The sequence below is a fragment of the Chanodichthys erythropterus genome, chromosome 4 (assembly GCF_024489055.1).
Source record: "Chanodichthys erythropterus isolate Z2021 chromosome 4, ASM2448905v1, whole genome shotgun sequence".
NCBI lineage: Eukaryota > Metazoa > Chordata > Actinopteri > Cypriniformes > Xenocyprididae > Chanodichthys > Chanodichthys erythropterus.
This window is the reverse complement of record NC_090224.1, coordinates 21,475,001-21,484,707: the sequence shown is the minus strand read 5'-3', so window position 1 is coordinate 21,484,707 and position 9,707 is coordinate 21,475,001. Positions and strand designations below refer to the sequence as shown.

General features: G+C 31.5%; 1 protein-coding gene across 1 annotated transcript in view; it reads right to left on the bottom strand.

The window, feature by feature from the left end:
• Positions 1-458: 458 nt before the first annotated feature.
• The window catches only part of dusp10 (dual specificity phosphatase 10), a 15,282-nt gene continuing 6,033 nt past the window's right edge, over positions 459-9,707 (bottom strand). The window contains exons 3-4 of the mRNA XM_067384488.1: positions 5,056-5,424; positions 459-3,219 (exon numbers count right to left, since the gene is read on the bottom strand). Coding sequence (XP_067240589.1) covers positions 2,954-3,219; positions 5,056-5,424 — 635 coding nt within the window. The 3' untranslated portion in view covers positions 459-2,953. The remainder of the gene's footprint in view (positions 3,220-5,055; positions 5,425-9,707) is intronic.

Here is a 9,707-nt window from a genome sequence, read left to right as displayed (position 1 = left end):
ATGTGTACCGTCTGCTGCTGCAAAATGGGATGAGCGCACCCAGAGAGTTTTGCCCTTTAAATCCTTGAGCCGGATTCAGATGTTCCGGGTCGCGCTCGTACAAGCACAGTGTGACACGAGTGACATGAAACCAGCGTTTGAACAGAAGAAGACATTTTGCATCAGCTGAACATGAAAGTAACAGAATCTGCACCTTTAGCAGTAAATATATAGGAAAGCATAACATATTACAAATGTGCTTTGCATTCGGTTTATCATCCAAACATTTTCATTCAATGATATTTGTCTTGTTGACTTGTAGAAAACTGAAGCTGCAGGAAGAACTAAGAAAGAGAAGATTGTTTTCAGATATTGACAGTGTCTAATTTACTGCTTTGAATGTAATCATGTCTATTTCTAATGCCTGATCAGTAGAGAGTGAGATTAATAAGTATGCTGGCTGGGCTTTTATTAGGCTATTTATAATAATAATATTAATAATAACGACTGCATTCACTGATTGTGAGGATGTCTTGTAAGTGTTTTAAGTTAAGTCAATTGTTTGCTTGTCAAATTTTGAATGATTATGTATGCAGTAGTGGCCAAAACTGTAAATAAATTGTTGTTTCAACTTAAAAAAGTAAGTATTCATGCTGCATTCATTTTTTTTTTGTTTAGTCAACTCAAATATTCACTTAGTAAAGCAGCATGAACACTTACCTTTTAAAGTTGCTTGTTTTATAAAGTGGAGGGGATAACCATCAAAATATGAGGAAAATATTTTAGATTTTTTTTTTTTTTTAAATATGAGGGAAAAACAAAACACTAAACATGACATCTGACAAAATTATAATGCAAAAAAAAAGAAAACTAATTTACTATGCAAAAAAAGCATAGAAAAACAAAAGGCTCACAGGAAAAAGCAACTTGACTACAACATAATCTTGTTTTTGCATGTTCATAATTAGCAAAAAATTATGTCTGCACAATGCCAAAATCAAAAATAAAACAATCGGCAACTACGCAATAAGCTTACAAACCTTTAACAAATTTGCAAAGACATTTTGTTAAATTTGCAAAGACATTTGCTATCCTTATAAGGATAAAGCGGTCAGTTTTAGTAGTGACCAAAACTGTAAATTTACACTTAGTACAATTTCACATTTTAAGTTGACTAAACTTACCATTTTAAAGCAGCATGAGCACTTACTTTTTAAGTTGAAACAACATTTTGTTTTTACAGTGGGAGGGGATAACCATCAAAATGTCAGGGAAATATTTTATATTTTTTGCATATTTTTAATATGAGGGAAAAACAAAACACTAAACTTGATATCTGACAATATTATATGGCAAAAAAAGAAAAGGAAAACAAATTATGCAAAAAAAAATGCAAAGAAAAACAAAAAGCAAACACATAATCAGTTATTAATATTTCATTGGTTCTCTCTTGTTTTTGCATGTTCATAATTAGCAAAAAATTATGTCTGCACAATTTCGTTGCTTTATCTCGAATAAAACAATTGACAACTACGCAATATGCTTACAAAGCCTTTAACAAATTTGCAAAGACATTTTGATAAATTTGCAAAGACTTTTGCTCTCCTCACAAGGATAAAGCGGTCAGTTTTTATTGGCTGGACATCATTTTTGGCCACTACTGTATATATTTATATTGCATAAACAAATATAAGGATACAATTTCAGTGAAACTGTTCAAGGTACCAATTCTAGTTGTACGTCTAAAAGCAGCAATTAATAAGCAATTTTTGTGTAAAGCTGAAAAACTAAAATGCATTACTATTTAGAAAACTCCATGTATAAGAAACTGTTGTTACACTTTGCATTTTGACATTTAGACAAGCCCAGAGTTTTGTTATTTCACAGCGTTTCCGTTCTTTTATGAGAAATAAGAGCATACTGTCCAATGCCCCGATTCAAAACAACGCACAACCATGATAAAAATCGGCCTTTTGACTTTTCTAGCACATTTAAAACTCACAGAAACACCCTTGCGCTACAGAGAATTTAAGAAGAGTTTAAAGCCGTTTCCGTGTCGCACACTCAAAAATAAAAGTCACAAAATATGAGTTAAGGCACCGATAGAGGCACGGCTGACGTGTGCGCAAACAAGCTGAACTCACAACCTGATTTCAACAAGACCGAGATCATCGAAGCCGAAAACACAAATACATACAAGCATAATATATGTTAGATACTGTTCTCATGTGTTCCCACACACACACCTACAGAAGCTGAAGTACAAATATGAATGTGCAACAGTGACTTAAAAAACCAACAAAATATTAAAATCATCATTTACGCACTCTTGTCTTCAAGCAACTGCTTTAATCTATATTTTGATGATGATTTAATAGTAATATACTTTAGTTCTTGTCCATATGCCTGTAGTAAACATGCTATAATTTCTTTTGTAAGGACATTCAAATGAGGTTTGTTCTGATTGTCAGTGATAACAAAGAAAACGTGACGTGAAATGGGTGCCCAAACATGTATAAAGCTGGTTTCAGGTGTTTTGAAATGTGATAAAGAGGAAAATCAGTGCCTCAAACTGAACTTAAATGAAAAGAGCCGGAACAAAAACACAAAAGTAGGGCGTCTAACCGGGTGGGCTGAAAGTCTCACTGTCGCTATGTACACGGCACGCACCCGGTTGCTTTCCGCACACAAATTATTGCACAGTGAAGCCACCTCAGGTGGTCGCTCTCCTGTATAAAAATAGAATAAGAAGATTGATACACCTCACAAGCCTTCATTTTCAGACTCCTCTGAGGGCTTTAGCCAGCACCAGCGGCCAAGAGCCATCGAATGACCGCAGCACAGTGTTTGGCTCAACACTGACGGGACGGGATCGCAAAAAACGGTTCGTTTTCCTCATGCAAGTCTCCAAATCCTCATCCGAAAGAGTGCCTGAAATGGCAACGAGAAAGCATATTCCATGTGGAAAAAGATCCTATACGACAGTCTCGACGCCGATGAGTTTGGGCGTGAGTATACGAGGAGTGATGCCGTTGTTCAGGTCTTCCTCGAACTCTAAAAGCTGACCCATGAAGTTGAGGTTGGGCGAGATGATGGGCCGCCGGGACTTGACGAACTTGTAGGCGTCCGTCATGGTCATCCAGGTGTGTTTCATCAGGTAGGCGATGACTATGGTGGCGGATCGAGACACGCCGGCCTGGCAGTGAATGAGGAGCCCTCGACCGGCCCGATGCGCCTCCTCTGAGGACAGAAAAACACTTCAGACGTCAGCTTGAACACAAATGTCTGAGTCTGAGATGAAGCCATTAAACATGATGGAGCTGTTATGTTGAACAGGGCTGGACTAACGCACACCGTCACCGTCGGCTTTTAGGAAAATGCCACAACAGCTACTTCATCAAAAATGGCCTGATCTTATGCGTACAGGAATATACAATAAATGGACAAGGATTTCTTTTAATTACTAAAGCATCTGTCAAGTCACTAATGCTGCGTCTCAAATCTCAAATAAATATGAAAGATTTAGATTTTTCTTTAAATTTTTTTATAATTATTATCATAATTATTACTATCTAATTATGAATTAATTATATATAATTTGTAATATATATGCAAGTATTCATAAATTGTAAATATTATTTTTATTAATAGTTATGAAAATTATAAATTATAATTATAAGTTATATAAAATATATAAATTATAATTATTGATAAAATTATGAAAATGACTAACGTAATATATATTATATATAATTATGTAATATATATTAATTAACTTATTTATAATGTGTGCTTTTAATGTTTTATATTTTATATATATATATATATATATATATATATATATATATATATATATATATCATAATTGTTCATAAATTGATTTGTTAATGACTTTTAATGTTACATATTTTATTAAAATTCTATAATATATATGTACTTTTTTGTCCTTTTAATGTTTTATATTTTGTGTTTTATATGTTATACATAACAATGTAATTTGTACTTTTAAAGTGTTTATATATATATATATATATATATATATATATATATATATATATATATATATATATATTATAATTACATATTAGAATTTATATATAGATAACATTATATAATGTAATATATTATATATTATTACAATATAATATATATAATATTTAATTTATAATAAATTATATTGTAGAATTATAATGAAATATTTATAATAATTAAAATATTATAATACTTATAAAATATTAAAATAATTAAAATATATATAATTAAAAGTCCAATTAATGTGTATTTCTATTTGAGTATATATATAGTGTAAGTGAAATATATATATAATATATAAAATATACAAAATTCTAATTGTGCAGAAATTCTAATTTTAATGTTTTAATTATATATATATATATATATATAAAAAATAAATTATCATTATCATTTATAGTATGTATAAGAAATGTGTATAAGTTAATTAATATATATTACATATTTAAATATATTAGATATTAAGTTATTAAATTCATAATGATAATTAATATTTAATTAATAATAAACTATATAATATATTTATAATAAAACATAATAATACATTAAGTCCAATTTATGTGTAACTACATTTTTACTTTATATATATATATATATTTATTACCTATATTACTTATTTATATATATATATATATATATATATATATATATATATATATATATATATATATATATATATATATATAATAAAATAAAGTAAAAAATATAGTTACACATAAATTGGATTATTATAAATATATTATATAATTTATTATTAAATAAATATTATATATCCATATATAAATTCTAATATTTAATTACAAATTATATTATGTATCATAATTGTGCATACATTGTCATTTTATATATTTATAATAATAATAAATATACACACATTTTTTTCAAAGCTTATAAGTCATAAAAATAGCCTTCATTCTGTTTCACAAAAATGTAATTCCTCTTTTTCCTCTTGATTTTGGGGCTGAAATATGAGGCGAACATGTTCTTGACAGTTTCATTAGATTCCCCATCATCTCTTTGATCATATCATATTTGATGTCATACCTATGAACTCAAACGCCTCCTCAAAGTACTGCCGCAGGTTCTGTTTGTTGCTGTCGGTGGCGGGTAAGCGCTTGTAGTTGAAGAGGCCGAGGTCGTAGTGGTAGAGCGGCAGGTGCGTGGTGACGTTCAGGATGAAGCCGATGTCCATCCGCTGCATCTGCTCCAGGTCTTGAGCGTCTCTCTCGTTGCCGAGGTACAGGAAGGGGAGGATGGCCGTCAGCTCTGCGTTCTCTATATCAGGTGTGGAGGGCAGGGAATGAGGTAGCGCCCCCGACAGGCCCATCGCGGTACTGCCGTCCTGTCCTTCCTCCAGGTGAAGAGAGTGTTCGCACAGATCATCGTGGTTCTGTCGGAATCCAGAAAGGCCTCCTGTAAGAGACAAATGCAGAAACACTCATTAGTGTAATTGGCTGCGTTTACAATAACAGAAACACACAAATATCACTGTACAACACCAAACGAGAGCAACTATAAACCATAGCTGATACTGTATGACACAATTAAATCTCAGAGCAGAAGCATGACATTTTAATTTGCTTAATATAATAATTTTTAAATTAATTATTATTTTTTTATGTACAGTAGCAACTGTCTATAGGCAGTTGTGTGCTCATTTTTCTCAAAAGAGATGTGTCCTGTTTTTTGAGGTCAGGTGACAAACACACTAAAAATTTGCATGCAATTTGCATTTTAGGTTGACTGAATTCCAGATCGCGTGACAGATCTGTGTTTTTTGCATGCTGAATGATTAATAGTATCTCCCATGACCAGTCACTGCTTATCACATACTATATTAGGCCATAAATTCATATTTAAGAAACATGGCTAAAAAATATGACATACAAATTTCACATACATTAACAAAAAAAAAAATAAATAAATATATATATATATATTATAGAATTCTATTTAGAAAATTCTAAATTATTTTTAAAATATTTTTAAAGCAATTAATTATAATCTAATATTACTATACAATATAAAATTCAATATTATATATTATAATTTGTATAATTATGTCTTTTAAAACATGATCTAATTTTTTTCTTTTCGATTTTATAATACTTCATAATGAATTAAAAAATTTTAATTATAATATTACTACAAACTATATAATACATCATTATATATCATAGTATTAGGTATTATAAATTATTATTATTTTTATTCTAAGTATATAATATGATGTAATATTATATTATAAAATAGAATTAGAGATTATATTATATCTATAATTATTTTTAGATATTTCAAATTATAATTTGTATATAATAATTATGTCTTTTAAAACATGATCTAATTTAATCTCCATTTCCATTTTATAAAACTTTGTGATTAATTCAAAAAAAATATTAATTATTATATTATTACTATGAACTGTATAATACAACATTATATATCATTATAATAATAGGTATTATAAATTATTATTATTATTATTATATTAAGTATATAATATAATCTCTATAATTTACATTTAAGCATTTAGGAGACGCTTTTATCCAGTGATAAATAATTAAAACATGATTCATTCTAATTAATATAATTAGAATTACATTATATAATTAATACCATATTATTTAATTATAATATTATTATAATAATATTATACAATATAAAATACAATATTATATATTACTATATTAGGAATTATAAATTATAATTGGTATAAATATATCTTTTTTTTTTTTTTTTTTAAATATTATAATCTCCATTTTCCAAGTTATGTTATGAGCTTCCACACTAATGTACAAAACTGTCTGGTAAATCTCAAGCCACACCTGAAGCCTGTGAGCAAACAACAGCTGTAAAACACACGACAAAGAGCAAACATCAGCAAACAAGCAAAAACCTTTCTAATAAATGTTTAACCTGTCATACCGGACATCTGCGCTTCCTTCGCTAACGTATAGCAGACGAATAAAGGGTGTGAAGTTAAAGTCTGTTAAATTTCAGTTAGTCAAATGTGAAACCTGTCACACCTGTTAACCTGCCTCTCTTTCGAGTCACTCTGCAAAAACAGACATCATCATCATCATCATCATCCAGTGGGAGAAAACGGCACAAGTCTCTGAAGCTCAGTTTACTGAGACTGAAGGGGATTCCTGTGGTGACACAATCGCTCATTAACTGCACGCAGGAAAGCACCTTCAACGGTTGTTCATTTTTAGAAACCCACTGAGCCCACTGATACAGTTTCTAAAAGACCCAAATTGAAGAGATCTCCCATTCAAGCTTCTCTGAAAAGCACTTAGAACAGCCTTAAAAGGTTTGAACAAATGAAATTCCTCATTAATTCATACTTTAAAGGGGTACTTCACTGCTGACAAAATGGGCTTTCAATAAAACTCGTCTGCATTTTTATACAGTAGAAAGGTGATTTAAAAAAAAAAAAAATCGGTGCAACCTGACTTTTTTTGCCAAATAGGTAAGAAAACTTCAATAATGCACTGGGCATGTTGCCCTCCACGCCCTCCAGTCTGCTACAGATACGCTTAACTGAGTCAAATACCGCCTTGCTTTAGTAGGAAATACTTCTTAGCAAACTTTTAGTCATAATGGTGTCGACTTGTTTTGTTCCCGCTACAAAAATTCAAAGAGTAAACGTTTAACGGGAGTGAGTTATCAGTTTCCAGGGAAGGATCCGGCGTGTTGTAGGCCGTGGATAAAGGTTGCAAAGAATCGTAAATATGGAGAGAATGGCGCAACAGACAATCTGAAAAGCCTCCTTGTTTGTAGTAGTCAAACTGGATGACCACGAACATTGTTTTACGCCAAAACGGAGGGAAAAAAATTAAGGAAACTGCCGTTCTGTCAGCTACGCCCAATGCAAAACGCCGTCGCGTACAGGTAAGAAAGCTGTTGTCATTGTGTTCCATTTAGAGATGCACCGATTGCAATTTTCTTGGCCGATTCTGATTTCTTTATTAGTGTGATCTGCTGATACAGTTTTTTGCCGATTCTGATGTTCTTTCTAAGAACCATAATTGACAGCATATACAAACAAAAATCTACTTTTCTTCAATGCAAAGTCTTATTTTCATAAAAAAAACAAGTAAAAAGTCAGTAGTAAAATAAGAACAAATAAACGAATTGCAAACAACAGCAACAAATAAATGCAATAGAATAAAAAGCTATGAAACTTTAAGTTTTTCAGGTTAAGTAGGTTTTTATTCAGGTACAGATACGCTTAACTGAGTCAAATACCGCCTTGCTTTAGTAGGAAATACTTCTTAGCAAACTTTTAGTCATAATGATGTCGACTATTGTTCCCGCGTACAAAAATTCAAAGAGTAAACGTTTAGCGGGAGTGAGTTATCGGTTTCCAGGGAAGGATCCAGCACATTGTAGGTAGTAGATAAAGGCTGCAAAGAATTGTAAATATGGAGAGAATGGCGCGACAGAAAATCTGAAAAAACTCTGTAGACAACATTTCAAACTGGATGACCACGATCACAGTGTTTTAGGCCAAAACGATGGGGGGAAAAAATGAAGGAAACTTCTGTTCTGTCAGCTCCACCCATTTTTGTTAGTGTAATCACCCGATACCGATTTTTGCAGATTCCGATTTTCTTTCTAAGAACTACAATTGACAGCATATACAAACAAAATCTACTTTTCTTCAACACAAACTTTTATTTTCATAAAAAAAAAACACAAGTAAAAAGTCAGTAATAAAATATGAACAAATAAACGAATTGCAAACAACAGCAACAAATAAATGCAATAGAATTAAAAGCTATGAAACCTCAAGTAGGTATTTATTCAGGTACAGATACGCTTAACTGAGTCAAATATCGCCTTGCTTTAGTAGAAAATACTTCTTAGTAAACTTTTATTCATAATGGTGTCGACTTGTGTTGTTCACGTACAAAAACTATTTAATGTTATAAAACTGACTGTGTTTAACTGAATACTCACCAAGACAGGCATTTTGACATAATTGTGTGTGTATTTGACCGTTTAATAGCAGTAAGCCACTCATTTTGGTACTTGACAGACTCACAGGCTGTTTGAGACTAATATAGATCAGTGGTGCGCGCGCAAAACCTGCGGGAATGACTAAATTATGCACAATACAAGCGCTATTTACCTGGAGAGAATGAGACGAGACGGGTGTGTATGAATAACGTGATATTTAGCCCCTGGAATGCGAAATTTATGCGATTTATAGAGCTTTTTGAATGCACACCAAGGCTTTTTAGGTCGATTTCTGAACCATTTAGTTTGCTTTCGTCCATGGCTGCCATACGCTGTGTTTTATGCCAACTGGCAACCCGAGGTGTCGAAATACTATTGGGTAAATTGGCAGTGGGCGGAGTCACACAGACCAAAGCATTCCGACACGAAATGCACATTTCAAAATAACTGGTTGTAGAATTGTTTTTCAGAGAAACAAGAACGTGAGCATGTTTCCTAAATAACTGCAAACATATTATTGTATTTTTATGTGACATGCAGCAAATTCAATAACCCTCAATCTGTCCGACTGAATACAAAAATGCAGAAGTTTAATCTGTAGTTTTCAAAAAAGCCCTGGAGCTGACAAAAGGACTTTTGCTGACAAATAATTTTTCAGTCCAGTAACATGAAGAATGAGTAAACATTGTTCTTTACATACATATATAATACAAAGCAGGTTGAAAATTGAT